Source organism: Ostrea edulis, chromosome 5 (assembly GCF_947568905.1).
Source record: "Ostrea edulis chromosome 5, xbOstEdul1.1, whole genome shotgun sequence".
Lineage (NCBI taxonomy): Eukaryota > Metazoa > Mollusca > Bivalvia > Ostreida > Ostreidae > Ostrea > Ostrea edulis.
The window spans coordinates 54510949-54526952 of record NC_079168.1 but is presented as its reverse complement, the minus strand read 5'-3'; the positions used below and the strand labels follow the sequence as shown (position 1 = coordinate 54526952).

The window sequence follows — 16004 nt, the reverse complement described above, 5'->3', positions numbered from 1 at the left end:
GTTGCAGAAGCTCATACTAATTCTTTGATAAAAAAAAAATCCAACCTGATTTTCTAGTTTTTATTATTCAACCAGAAAATATTCCAAGATTCGATTTGTTATTTCATTAATTGGGATAACTCTAAGCCTTCTATGTGACCTTCATTTATTGTGATATTCTGGATTCAACACTGGGAATCAAAAGCTATTGGAGATTTATGAGGTGTTATCAAGTCTCCAATAGCTTTTGAATACCAGTGTTGAATCCAGAATATCATAACAAAAGAAAATAAATTGGAACAGTCATGGAAGATTCAAGCAGACCATGGAATATTTTCTTTATCTGATACAAATATTGATAATCTGAAAAGTAAGACGGTTTTAGATAAACATACTCACATCAGAGAGGTAAGAAATGCGGACATCAACACCCAGTGTTTGGTACCTTCCGTTCGTGTCCGTAGGCCAAACACCAATCCCACAAGTCGAATCTTCATTTCTTCGCCGTTTGGGAAATGTTACATGGAATTTTGAACCAAATACTTTTTGTATGATATTCTTCGTCTTTATAAACCTACAATAATTTGGCAATGCATTGTTTCTTATCATTACGACCGTAGCTCTGACTTCTAAAAAAAAAAGTATTATTCTAATGAAATAAAGATTTTCATTGAAATTTCAACACTTTGAAATGAAAAATAATTAACAAAATGTTTTACACGTCTCTAACTGTGGTGTATCCAGACTTGATTGCTTTGACTGCTTTCAGAACTGAATTGAAAGCATTGAAAAATGGTGACACTAGATCGTTTAGTGTGTCCTTAAACTGGGTAGTCAAGTCCCCGAATGATTTCTGAATAGCCTCGATGAATATATTAGTTTCTTCTCTCTGAAAAACATTTGATTAGCATTGATATTAGGCTTCATAACTGTTCACGTTACAGAATCAGTTATAAATGTTTATACTAGTGAGTGATATTTCATTGTCAAGTCAATATGTATGTAATTGAACTTGATGCTGAATGGAGATCAAATAAAATTTTCATACTCCAATTTTTTTGTCAAAATCGCTTTAATCGGATGTCATTTCCGCAGCTAGTTTTTTGCTCAGTTGTGTGAAAATAATACTAAGGATAGGTGGTTAAAAGTCATTTATTCTCTTAAAGTAATGAATAACAAATCAAGCTAAGGTTGGGGGGTAAGGTTAAAGCAAATATGATACATTGGAAATAGACTCAAAATACTTCATCCCACCAACACTGTACGTAAATAATTATATAAACAGCAACTGGGATGAAGGTTTTCACAAATATTCATCGTACATTTTAAAACCTCCCAGCCGCATAAGAAAAAACTACCAGTCATAATAACAAGAGGCCCACAGGCCTTATCGGTCACCTGAATACTAATGAAAAAGTATCACTACTTCCATGGGCTGTGAAATCTAGAAAAAAATTCCTGTTCTGAATATTTAAGCTAAATTCTAATGTTCAGCAACAGTATAAAACAAGATGTGTTCTTAAAACTTTACTGCCTTCAAAAGTGCATACCCTGATGAAAGGCTTTAAATAATAGGTGTATTAACATTAAAACATCAAAACATACGACTAATTTGGACTCATCCCTGGTTTTTCATTGAAATTCACCATTTTTTGTACATCCTTTTCTGCCATTCATAAGTATGCATTTAGATTTTATACAGTATCAGCAAACTTACGCATAAATACTATATATAAAGTTTGGCCCCACCCTGGGGTCAGAACCCTTACTCTAGGAATCATCAAATTTACAATTTGGTAAAACACTACCTGTTCTATCCATTTAGTTTCAATTTAGTATCAACAGCACTAAAGAAGATGTTATTTAAGTGTTTTACACATAAACACTATATAACAAGTTTAGTCCCACCCTGGGGTCAGAACCCCTACCCCTGGGATCATGAAATTTACAATTTTGGTAGAGGTCTTCCTGCTATCCATCACCATGCATTTAGTTTTTCATACACGAATGGGGTTCTTGAGAAAAAGATTTTTGAAAATTGGGCAATATTGGGCAATTTTTGCCCCGCCCTTAAGGCCCCAGGGGTGCAGGAGTCCTGATATTACTTGTACCTCTGTCGGCGCGGGTTAAATCCCGTGTTAGGTGAGAAAGTTTCTCAGTTCACTTTCGGAAGGTCGGTGGTCTCTTCCCAGGTACATTGTATCTGGGTTCTCTCTTCCACTAATAAAAACTGGGCGCCACCAGATAACTGAAAAATTGTTGAGTGTGGCGGAAACATCAATCAATCAATCCCTTGTTCCAAAGATGCTTCATACCAAATATGAAAAGAATTGGAACGATAGTTATCAAGAAGTTAAAAATGTCTATTGTTCACAAATTTAATAACTGACCATTTTGGCCCCACCCTGATATTAAAAAACCCCTACCCCTGGGATCATCAGATTCATAATTTTGGTAAAGGACTACCTGCTCTTTCTAAATATCCATTTAGTTTCAATATACTATCAACAGCACTAACGAAGATGTTATTTAAGTGTTTTACACATAAACACTATATACCAAGTTTGACCCCGCCCTTAGGTCAGAACCCCTACCCCAGGGATCATGAACTTTACAGTCTTACTCAGGTGACCTAAAAACCCTCCATAACACAAAAGGTTTCGCATCAAAAAATAACCACAAGCTTACACTCCTGGTCCTTCCAATATTATACATCGCTTATCTTCAAAATTGTTAAATATAAATAATAATAAAAATAAGAATAAATAAAATACAACTTTATCGAAACCTATAACTGAGACCTAGTCGAAACAAAGAAAGTAAGATACAAGGTGAAGATAACGAACAGTGATCAATCTCATAACTCCTATAAGCAATACAAAATAGATAGTTGGGCAAACACGGACCCCTGGACACACCAGAGGTGGGATCAGGTGCCTAGGAGGAGTAAGCATCCCCTATAAGATATAATAAAACATGTACATGTACTCACGTAAATTATCTTGATTTCGCAAGTAACATAAAGGGCAACAAACATCATTGATATAAAATCAATCTTTATAGAATTGAAAACACACAGGAGAACAGCAACTATCATATGACATGACTCCTGATCTACGATTGGTGTGCAAGATTGTGGAGAAAGAGGACAACAAACATAATTTGACCTGTCAAGATATAGGGCTTAAAGAATGTGCTGAATTTCATTGCTGTTGTTACTAAACGTCTTACAAGGCACATTACTGTCTTCTCTTTACTTGTTTGTTTATAATGTCTACCACTGCCATGTTGTCTGAGAAGAAGAATAGGTTATGGTTTCGCAATTTAATACCCCAAGATTATAGGAAAAGGTTCTTTAATCGTTATATGGTAGCCTTCGTGTAGGATTTCCCACTTACATGCAAACCACTGTGATCCAAGTACTGCTGCATACCATATTCTCCCTCATGTATCACTACATTTTTAGTGTAGAAGATGATAATTAGAAGCCGCCATTTTTAACAATTTCCCTTCCAGGCAAGACAGATATTATGAAAACATTTCGTCCTGAGTGAATTGTCGGTTTTAAAAAGCAGATATTTGAATTGTTTTATTTTCATGCTTTTGGTTATATGTTTGAATTTTATTCCATATTTCTAGCATATCTTAGGAGGTTTCTTCTGGGGAAATACAGACTTCTTCAACCGAACAAATGATGTTTAAATTTACTAAACATGCTGTATTAAGACCACATGAGGAAATCCTCAGTGACGGGGTTCCAAATTTGTACTAAGATTTGACGCCGCTGTTTTTGTTCGATGTAGGATTCCATGCCCGGAGATGCATTGCCTTGTTTAATCCCGTTCAAGCCATAAAGGTTTGCGGAATCTGCATCGCGAGCTTGCTTTATTGAATTGGAGAGGAATGGAGTCACAGAAGCAATCTACACCCTGACCCTGAAAACTACATGCACATTTATCATGGAACCAATCATTACATCTTGCAGCCCATCTAGGACACATCAATGACACTGCTTCTGATCATATCACAGCATAAAACCACAAGATCTTGCTCCCGGGTTGTAAAAGTCTACTTCAGAAAAAAATCAACAATAGTTTATGCATCTCAACAAGGACGGATATAAAGAACATGACCCACAATATGCCATTTTTGGCCTACCAAATTTGGAAAAATTAAAGAACACTTTAGAATAAATCTAAGATTATATTTTTTATCCATAACATGAGCCAAGTTGTATTGCGCAATCGTTTCCTCTCACCGGATGTTTAAAGCACTCAAGTAAATGCCCAAACCTACCGCAGTTTCACGTTTTCCGGGAAAATCGCATAAAGTTGCCAACTTCAGTCTATAAATTCACATGGGCCGCATTACTCACGACTCAATTTTGTAAACTAAAATTAAAATGCAAAGTTAGATTAACACTTTCCATAAAAAAAAATTAACTCGTAAGCAATGCGGCCATGTCGAAAAAAAATAATAATAATAGCAAAAGTGTCGTCTGGAAACGTCAGATTCCAAGGAAGTCAATACATACACCTAACACAGTTGATACGACTCAAAAAGAAACAGCAAAGAGGTGAGTTTTTATGTTCTTATATATTTTTTAAAATAAAAAATCAATATCTAAACGAGTAAATATGAGAGTCATGGCCTATGGTAAAAAGGTACAGGGGGGGGGGGGGGGTAACCTATCGTGTATGTTTCATTCCGAAGTCCGTTCCGATGGCTTTAAAAGTACCGATTTCCCTACCTTTTGTTACTTTAAAAATGATATTGTTCGAAACAGAATGAATGTTCGAATCAAACGTACAGTACAAACTTATTCGGCCATACGGAATACCCTAGTTAGAATAATCTAACTGTGTCTCGGGACAGGCCCTCACCACAATCGGTGCCGTAGGACATTATCATTTTAACGATAGAACATTCTCTCTAGGAATACCCCAGTAAACATTTAAATTACACAGGCCCAGCATGTACACATGTATTACGCATGGAGATGTGCGATATATATTCAGACAGTATGATCTATCGTATGAATTTGTCCATTGGTTCTCATAATTTTTACAAATTATATAGATCTACGTTTAATTAATATAGGCTACAGTTCAAAGTTTCTTATAAAATATTAAGTCTGCCAATCATAACTGTAAAGTTGTAGCAACGTGTTACATTAACAAATGTCCGAATATTACGGCAATGTCAAACACGGCTGTAATCCCTATCTATTTTACATTTGTACTTGAGAATTTGAACGCACAATATTCATACATCGAACGGAGATAAAATTATGGTTTTGTTTTCAATTTCAACTATTTAAGTTCGTAAATTCATAAGTCCCTTGTATATATGTTGAAAGACACCTACAAAAACACACAGAAAGTTTGTTTTTAATGAAGTAGGTCAATTTAAATACATATCAAAATATATCTTGTTTAATAATATTTGAATAACTTGTGTTGAAATGTAGAGTATTCTCTTAATTATATTTACTTTTTTTCGATTGAAGGGCAATAACTCTAAATGGAAAACATAGTTTACTAGTGGAGGATCCTAGTTTTTTTCTTTCGTTTTGTTTTATATATACACACGAAAATCAAACGCTTTAATTGATTTTAGAATTTTTATTTTGTGCTATAGACAAACTTGATATTGAAAAGATATGTTTTAAATGTTAGGGGAAAAAAAACAATCTATAAAGGTGAAACGGCACCCCCCCCTCCCCCCCCCCCCCCCCCCCCCCAGAAAATGTATTACAATACTACTGATAATTTTTCTATTATTTATATTATTTCATGTATGGAGATGTGCATGGTTTTTGCACCAGTTTTCTTTTTGGATTAGGAAAATGGTTTACTTTTTCCTTAAAAAAGGACTTTGGAAGGGTCCATTAAACAGACCCAGGTTGGGAGATTTCAGGCTCTCATGGGCTTAATTTCCGTGGAAACGAGGGGGTTATTTATATTCGGTCTTTCCTACCCCGGGATAGGAAAGACCGAATATAAATAACTTCCTCGTTTCCACAGAAATTTACATGGACTACATAATAGAAATAAATTAACCATGTAATATACATTGTTGTAAACCCCATACCCCCTCTATATGTCACACTGACATTAATCAACAAAACATTTGAAGATACACATTTTCAGTTTATTAGTGGAAAAAAAATAATTCCAAGTTTTTGAATACAATTTATTAATTGATTCACCAAGCATTAATTAACAAGTTAATTGATTTATAATTAGATTTTAGGAAAAATAACCTAGGCTAATGGGTTTTAACATGAAGATAAGATTTTTATTCAACCCAAATTGTATATTTTAATTACATGTATATGACATAAATATTTCAGATATGCCAAGGAGTGGTCCCTAATTCTTTCTCTGTTTCAACTGTCCATGGAGAGTAAAACCAAAACACAGATCCAGGATTTCAAAGAACTATAGGACAGTGATCACCACTCTGATAGGGAGGGCACCATCTGATCATGATTTTCTGTGCAATATATGCCAGAGTGTGTGTGTTGCTCCCATATTAAACAGAAGAATATCAAGTCGGTTAGGCAACAGATTCAAGACAGTCCAGCACCACCACCAGCAGCAGCAGTTCTTCCAATTAGTCCCCCTTCTGTATCACTCCCATCCCCATGTACATCAAGAGGGCACACTTCATGCTGTATCTGCGAGTGACCAGGTCCAAAGTTAGTTGTAGTCCCAGTAGGAGTAAGGCATGAAATCTTCATTTCAAAAGAGGCCATCATTCCTGCCGGGGCTCGCTTCTGTACAAATCACCTACAACAAGACATAGAAGAACTTGAACCTATTGCTGACAACACCATGTTCAACAAAACAGGAGTGACATAATTAATCAAAGAAGTTTTTGAGAGCTGAAGTTTTGAGAAAAGAGAAAATAAGGTTGGATTTTGACGACAGTGAAAGTCTAACAGTGAGCATCAGAATCTCCTGGGAACCCCTAAAGCTGCTTTTGAGGACTTGATGACATATGTAAACCTGTAGAATATGGAAACTTGTGCTAGATAAAAGCTTTATAACCTTTCTACCAGTGATGTATTTGTTGACAATAAAAAGGGTATTTGATTTTAGTAGAATAATTACTTATTATGAACTACTAGTATTATCATTATGATACTTAACTGGCAAATAACAAACAACAAACATGATTTGTAAATGTTACTTCCTGTATAGATCTACATGACACTTCTATTTTGGGAACATTATGAAAATAGGCCAATTTAGATTATTTCTCATTCTGTGGCATTTACAAGCATGTATACATTACATGTAAATGCAATATAATCCAAACAATTCAAAACTACAGTGCCTTAGGATATATCCTATTTCAAATATGTATCTAGATGTAATTCTATTCAAATCTATATTAATGCCTGGAAGATTTTTAGATCACAGCTCATGAATTACGTTGTCAGTCAATAATGTATTGCACAAACATTTAAAAAAAATTGTTGGTTAAAAGACCTCAGTATCTTTACATGATTAATACGTATAGGAATATACAATTATTGATCAAGATAAATACAGTAAAATTTATACAGTATCATTTCTCAAATCGTATTTTCAGAGTCAATAATATACTGACTCTGAACCCCTATATCGGTGTTGTGTTGTTATTATTCACGCTATGAAATCTACATGTACATGTAACAAAAAGATCATTTGATACTTACTATTAGGTGTCTACAGTAATTTTCCTTTAATCAGGTTTCACAGCAAATGCTCGTTGAACGTGTAATTCCGAGTAAATTCGAATTGAACATGTTTTGACGAGAAGCGGTGTCAACTTATTTCGTTACCATTGCTTTCGATACTCGGTCGTTTTAATACCAAAAAAAAAAAAGAATAAGAAAGAAAACAAAAAAACCCAAAACTATGGAATATGATATGAAACAGAATTGTTCCAATGATTCACTTCTTTCACCATGTAAATAAACTACATACTATATTTATTCTTCTTATTTCAGTATTTTAAAATTCAAGTAAAAATAATTTAAAAGTAAAGTTGAACAATCACGGCTTTGAACATCATTTCCAAAATATTTCTTATTTCTATTTCCCAAATTTGGTAAAAAATGCTTATTATGATCATTGAATAAGCCATTCTAACTATTTGAGTGCATATAACTTGATATATTCAGAGATTTATAGGTTCATGTACATTGTACATGGTCATTGGAGGTTTATAGGCCAATCCGAAAACATGAGTTATCTTTCCTTGATCCGGAACATAGTGCGCTTGCGTAACAGTAGGTTAAGACTTCCGGGTAGTATATTCGAGAAGCGTCATTATCAACAGTGCAGAAGGCTACGAATATATTGCTGTATAATTTTACAGTAATCACGCCAAGAAATATGTTAACGTTAATAAAAAATCTCAATGCATAGGTTTACTTCATACACGTGAAAATAACCAACTTTGCATGTAAAAATAATAGAAAATTAATGTTGTATAAGTTGAGGAGGACACCCCCCTCCCTGATAGGATGTACTGATGTAATTTCCTACGACAGGCCTGTCCCGAGACCGAGACACAGTTAGATTATTCTAACTACACCCCTCCCCCATTTTCCAGGATTTCACGTGTTTTATAACTGAAATTAGTATATATCATATATTCCTTACATATTCTCAGGATCTATAGCCCGTGTTTTAATACAGTTAGATTTATAATTAAATATCAGAAGTTCAATATCAATGTAGTACATTCAGCGATGAAAGTTCTGCCACGATGTACGTCTAGGTATGTCGGACTGACATCTCTAGATTCTGAAAATGTCCATCTCCTTCGATTGGTGAGTAAAATTTAACCCAGGCTGTACTTGTAAATGAAACAGAGGCCACTGACAGATTTCCAGCTGTCTGCCCACAAATTTTATACAGTTTCAAATACAAGTATAACCGTAAAGAAATTCGTCGTCACAACCCATCTTTAAACTGACATTTACACATGCAATGCTTTGAAAATTAAATAACGTATAATTGAACGCCCTGAATTTATAGTCGGCAAGAGTATGTACCTGTAAATACAGCCATTTTGAGTAAAATATTTGGAGTTTTACTCAAATTATTTTGTAAATTTGTGGCGAAAGGGGGTGTTTAAATCTGTCATTGCAATTTCTGTTATGACACGATATGTGCCTATACATAATCAAGTAGATTTCAAGGGGGCTAAAACGAATAAAAGAGGGAAGATACAGAGACGTCAAAAGCATTCTATTGGGGGGGGGGGGGGTAATTTACCTACACCCCCCCCCCCCCAGAGAGTACATTTGAGAATACACCCCCCCCCCCTCGGGATCACACAGGTCTATGGAAAATAATCCATATCAGTCTAACAATATTGAACAAAATTAATGAAAAATATTATTTAGTTACCTATTTTACTGCATTTTAAACATATCAGTTGATATTAACAATCCTAGCTTCATGCTGCAGTGTACAAAATGATTTGCACGTCCAGGTACTTTGGAGAAAGTTACCCAATGATTGCAGTCTGGTTTATTTTTGAAAGAGTCGATTGGTGGTGGTGGAATAATTTTAGCCCTGATAAAACAATGAGAGCGTTGATTTCCTAATTTAATTGATTTTTTTTATTTTGAAAAGAGGGGGGGGGTGTTATGCAAGATCTTTGCACCACAGGCACTCGACGTTTTAAATATCTATAATAAAAATTAAAATTGCCTACAAAATAATTATGTCAGTCTTTATTGGAGACATATGTAAACAAATGAATGTCTGGGTGATTTCCAATTTAATTTTTAAAATCCCCCCTACCCCCGAAAATCACACCCGACTCGATCAAGAAATTCTTCTTTTTTCCATTAACATTTTCTTACTCTCTCGTACAAATTATTTCAACTGTTCTCGATTTTGAACAGCGCCCATACTTATATAACTATACATATAATATATGCGCAGTCTGACTGTGTTACTACCCGGAAGTTGTCATATTCACACTAAATGTAAGAATACAAAGAGAGATAACTCACGTTTTCGGAAAGGCCTATTGTTGTGACGTGTATCCCGAAATGTAAATTTTTTAACATTAAATACCACAATATTCAACGTCATATTAACAAAAAAGTATAGAATATATGAAAAAAAAGAAAAACATTTCTAGAAAGCCTATATCCCGAAGATTATTTTATACAGAAATTATCAATATCCCAGGCTAGGCCATTTTTCATGGTTCGTGGGTCATGTTCTTTGGACCCTTGCCTTGCTTCGATCCATGTTTTCCTTCAAATTCCTGTGTTATGGCTCAGATCTATGAAACACCCCTTAATTAACTATGCCATGCACAGTACATGCATATCCCACACGTACCTCACAATTCCACACCACACATCGTTATTAGCCGTGACCACAGAGCTACATGTAGTAGTTACCGGTATTGTGAAACGAAAGTACATCGCAAATCCAGTGGTTCGTCACCAAACGTTTATGATACTGACGTAATATGCCCTGAAAGGTTTTAGATGTAAGACAACAGCTATATGCTTACATCTTTCAACCCCAACCCCCAATCATTTAATATATTTACATAATTTATAGCAAATGATTGATTAATTATGGTTTTATGTCGTTTTGGCAATATTTCATCCATTTTACAGTGTCAGACTAATGAGATGTCTTAAAACAATATATAGGAATACGGATGGACTGTTTGATGTCCAGAACGACGGTTGAACAAAGTGACTCCGGTATACCCCCTCTCATAAAATCTTATGCAAGGGTTTAATTATTAAGACTTTTTTAATTACCGCCATTGAAATGCCATCAGTAAGTGCCGTCGAAAATTCATCCTCAAATTCCTCACTGGATTTAGTTTCTTTTTTATCGAAAAGAAGTTGGAACAAGTCTTTGACGTCTTCTAGAATCTCTTTGAAATCCTCCCAATAGTCAATCCAAAATGGAGTTCCACCTGTCATTAAAAAGTAGTTACGATATGGAGGGAGCTTACTAGTGTGGATTAAAGAATATTTGTGTATACGAGTTCCACGTCATATTTACGATATCCGATATTTACGTCATAATTCATTTCCAAAACATTAAAACCCTTATAAATTTATAATTTGTCATCAAAAGGTGTGTGTGTGTGTGTGTGTGTGTGTGTGTGTGTGTGTGTGTGTGTGTGTGATAAGCTTTGAAAGGTTTTTAATGTAAGTCAATACTGACCTGCGTACACAATGACATTTTCTCCATTGTCTATGATACTTAATGAATATATGTCTGATGAAACGTTTCAAAACATCTGTATTCTTTATTGAGATAATTAAATTTTACCTTTCAGAAACGATAGAGTTTCTACCGCTTTATTTTTTACGTCCAAAAACATTCCGATAGCAAGCTTTATACTGAAAAATAAAAATGATGTGTTATATCTCAATTCATAAAAAACATGCCAGAGCATATGCTTAAGTACGTACATGACCATGCAACAGAAATAACAAAATATCGTATGTACCTGTAGAACATGTTATTGTACTACTACGCATTTTATCAAAATGCTTGTAAATGGATTTTGTTCATTGAAAAAACAAGTACCGATATATCGGGGATATTTGTCATTAACAAACAAATACTGCTGAAATAGAGAGAGAGAGAGAGAGAGAGAGAGAGAGAGAGAGAGAGAGAGAGAGAGAGAGAGAGAGAGAGAATAGTCATTCACAAACAAATAGTGATATACTGTGGGTATTAACCATTGACAAACATGTACAGAAATAGAGGGGCATTGGTCAATGATAAATATGTCCTGAAATATAAGGGGTGTTGGTCATTCAAGTTAGAGGGTTCATGGCAGGTGTCACCGGTCAACAGGGAATGTTACTCCTCCTAGGTACCTGATCCCACCTGCAGTATGTCGAGGGGTCCGTGTTTGCCCAACTCCTAATTTTGTATTTTTTGGTATTTATGAGATTGATCACTGTTCGCTATCTTCACTTTTTATAATAAGATTGAAATAGAGGGAATATTGGTAATTGATAAACAAGTCCTGAAATAGAGGGGACATCATGTCATTGACAAAGAAATACTGAGGGGACGTTGGTTATTGACAAACAAGTACTGAAATAGAGGGGATATTAGCCAATAACAAACACGCAATGTGAATATTAGTCATTGACAAGTAGCATTTGAAAGGGAAAAAGATGATGGCATGTGTTATATTGAATACGTTTTCATATATGCTATAAAATATTGTCAAGAATTAAAAACATTTATTAAAGAGATTTGCACCTGAGATTTGGAGTAATGTCAATTATTTGGGAATTGTATTTTTTATTTCTACATTGAATGAAAATTAGGATATTTAAAAGAAAAGCAGGGGTCGCAACGCTTGTTACTGAGCTACAGTGTGCTAAACATGACGTTTTTGCACTTGAAATTTATTCAATTAAACTTGATTTTGTCTGTTGGTGTCAACACAACATAAACAACACAAATTAATCAATACATAAAATAGATATATAATCATGTCTTCTAACACTACAGATAAAAAAAAAAGTTTAATACTAGTAATGGAAATGAATAATTACCTTTTTGCACTTGATATACGAAAAAATTCATGATATAAAATTCGAGAGTCGAAAAGAACATATTAGGAGAAATATAAATTTCTAAAATTTCACATAATTTAGAGATCAATCTTTTAAATTATTGGCGAAAATACTGAATTTTATACAAAATTTCGAGTAAATAAATTTTAACTTTTTTAAGAATCGGTGATCTATTTAGAGTAATATATCAACCAAATTAATAAATTACAACATTTGAATTAGTTCCAATTTTCAACTACTTGTATCATAAATTATAAAACTGAAATACACGTATATGGGTATAAAAATAGAAGATATATATTGGATGAAACAGAAACTGTAATATCATGAAGATTTAGAACTTTTTGATTAATCAATCCTTCCGCCACAAAATATAGTCCATGTCAAACCCTTTCAAATTTGAATTGACACAATTTTTTTAACTGGATGGGGTTCAATAATTGATGTGTAATATGTTTGCACCAATGGGATCAGTATTGAACAACTAAATACTTAGTTGTAGTATCCTGCGCAGTAGTACTCAAAAGCTAAGGAGCTAACTTCCTGAAGTAAGGTCAGTTATCCGGAATTGAGGAAAACTAAACTTACTCTAGGACAGATTTCCCAAAAATCGTTGCAGACTGTACAGGATTTGATAGAAAGTTCTTTACGGCTGAAATTATTGTTGCTACCGAATCAAACAACTTCTTCGCTACATACGGCAGAGTTACTGTAATGGCGTCTGCAATGGTCTGAAATGTTAAATAGAAAAGCACATAAATTTATATTACAGGGTCAGCATTTGGAAAAGAAAGTTGCTATGCTCGGGTTTGATTGAATTGTCCTGTCGTGTTCCAACCCACAGTTTTATATAGTATGTTATGTTGATCGACCATAAATGTGATGAATATGCATTTAATTCAAGGTGAAACGTTGTCCCGCTGCAGGAAGAAAAAAACAATGACAACTATATCCCAGTTTTTTTCATCACAAATGGATACTGTTTCAGGAATTTCAAGAAAAGCTATCTACATGAACAAGTGAAGATAACGAACAGTGATAACTCTCATAATTCCTATACAGAATTAAGAGTAAGGCAAACACGGACACCTGGACACACCAGAGGTGGGATCAAGTGCCTAGGAGGAGTAAGCACCCCTGTTGACCGGTCACACCCGCCGTGAACCCTATATCTCGATCAGATAAACGGAGTAACCCATAGTTAAAATCAGTATGTAAAGAACGGTCTAACAATCGATATGACACATGTCAGACAGCACTCAACCTAATGACAGGTTGAATTTGTAAATTAGGTCGTTATGACGACCAAAACATTTGCGAAATGTTGACTTCAAACGAGGCTGTTGAAACACCCGTAACATAAACTTATCCTAACTCGAATTAAAAACAAAGCATATGCAGAACATGCGCATCGATGCAGTTGAGAGACATAACCAAAAAAGATGTAGATATGAATTATATAATAGACGTATATAATGAATTTCACTAAAGATATATTTGTTATAGATTTATCAAAATCAAAACGATTCCATTTTTAGATTACAATTTCCACTAATTAAACAACTGTATCGCTTTAGATACTTTGATAAAGAAAAAAACGTCACAGAACGGCAATTAACAACTCAACTGAATGACAAACGGGATGATTTCAGCTTCTCCATCGTCAACTTGCCATATTTATGTAGCAATATTCCATTATCACCTGCATATGGTGTTTATATCTCTCAACTGATTCGACACGCAAGAGTTTGTTCTGTGTATAGTCATTTTTAAATCGAGGCAAGCTACTGACAAACAAGTTGATGGTAATGGGGTTTCAACAGTCTCGATTGAAGTCAGCATTTCGCAAATTCTATGGTCGTTATAACGATCTAGTTCGTCAATCTATCATTGGGTCAAATGCTGTCTGACGTGTTTCATACCGATTGTTAGGCCGTTCTTGGCACACTGGTTGTGACTACGGATAACTCCGTTTACCTGATCAGGATATAGGACTCACAGCGGGTGTGACCGGTCGACAGGGGATTCTTACTACTCCTAGGCACCTGATCCCACCTCTGATTTTAGAAGTTATGAGATTGATCACTGTTCGTTATCTTCACCTTTCATGATCCAAAACAGTGTTGTATGCGATAGTGTCATGTTTTTACAATATAAAATCGGAAAAATCGTGAGGCCGTAAAAATTCTTAATAACAATTTTATTACATAATACTTGGTTTAGTTTGATTTAAACAGTTTATAGAATAGAAACGGAAACGCTTACACTGTAAAATTCCGTGAGATCCTCTTTGACATCTTCAACAAAGTATCGTGCTTTAATGATGATTTTCTTTATCTGGTCAATCCAAGGGACACCTCCATAATCGATTACCTTTAGTACAGCTTTGATTACGTTGTTTACGATATCCTCCAAAATCAGTGGAAAGTTTTTCACCAATTCGATGATTTTGTTGATGATGAACTCAATGCCTTTATCAAACAATTGAATAATGTCCTTAAACGCCTGAATAGCATCCTTTATCGGATCAACAACCGTCTTGACGATTCTGTCGAATATCATGACTATATCTTGGATGCCATTTATCCCAAAATCCTGAAATTTAACACTAAAGGCTAACAACCACGCTAATGAATAAATTTCGTATTTCTCTTTTTGGAAGGATGTAACTGAAATCATAAATAGAATGTCTCTTAGATGTAAAATTAAATGTAAAATGTATTTATTTAAATTTTGTTTTGATATATAACGAAATCATTTTCATACTAATTTGGCCCCTGACATACGGAAAACCCCAAGGCTTCTTTAACAAATAATGATATTATTTATGATATGATTTACGTGACTTTTAGTACTTGAAATTTGAAATGAAGCATCTTATAGTTTTTCATCATGTATTTGTCCAGAAATGTCACATTCAGTGTTATTTTGTTCATTTAGTAATCACTAGAAACAACAAGATTTATATGTTTTTATCACTGATTTCCAATCCATACTAATCTACAATAACGACATGAATGGTTCTTGCAAAGTATTTTCATATTTCAAAAAAAAAAAATGAAACAAATGAGAGCATATTTTCATTGAAATTCTAAAAGTCGTACATTTCTTACGTGATGATTACTAAACGTTTTGTTTAGATATAATAATTATTATAGAAGTATAAAAGTGTTCTTTGAATAATTTGAAATAAACAGTCAATTTAGATTAATCGATTACGCCCATCACATACATGTATGGCACACTGTTTTTCCCTATAATAGCTCTAAAACTTCATTGTTATTTCGGATTTCAAACATTTCGGTTGAGCATCACTGAAGAGACATAATTTGTCGAAATGCGCATCTGGTGCATCAAAATTGGTACCGTATAAGTTTTACATGTATGCAGTTTTTAAATGGGACTTTAGATAGTGCTGATTTCAATATAC

At 34.3% G+C, this 16004-nt stretch overlaps 1 protein-coding gene and 2 long non-coding RNA genes across 3 annotated transcripts in view; 1 reads left to right on the top strand and 2 right to left on the bottom strand.

Annotated features, from left to right (window-relative positions):
* The window catches only part of LOC125651532 (uncharacterized), a 93162-nt gene that overhangs the window by 50052 nt on the left and 27106 nt on the right, over nucleotides 1-16004 (bottom strand). Inside the window, exons 19-24 of the mRNA XM_048880175.2 lie at nucleotides 14840-15169; nucleotides 13163-13305; nucleotides 11304-11374; nucleotides 10781-10941; nucleotides 699-868; nucleotides 379-553 (exon numbers count right to left, since the gene is read on the bottom strand). Coding sequence (XP_048736132.2) covers nucleotides 379-553; nucleotides 699-868; nucleotides 10781-10941; nucleotides 11304-11374; nucleotides 13163-13305; nucleotides 14840-15169 — 1050 coding nt within the window. The remainder of the gene's footprint in view (nucleotides 1-378; nucleotides 554-698; nucleotides 869-10780; nucleotides 10942-11303; nucleotides 11375-13162; nucleotides 13306-14839; nucleotides 15170-16004) is intronic.
* On the top strand, nucleotides 4311-7084 carry LOC130054579 (uncharacterized). Its single transcript, XR_008802887.1, has 2 exons — nucleotides 4311-4555; nucleotides 6335-7084. It is a non-coding gene; the product is annotated as an uncharacterized LOC130054579 (long non-coding RNA).
* On the bottom strand, nucleotides 6161-8186 carry LOC125651539 (uncharacterized). The gene is made up of 2 exons (XR_008802886.1): nucleotides 7688-8186; nucleotides 6161-6773 (listed from the first exon to the last, which is right to left on the bottom strand). It is a non-coding gene; the product is annotated as an uncharacterized LOC125651539 (long non-coding RNA).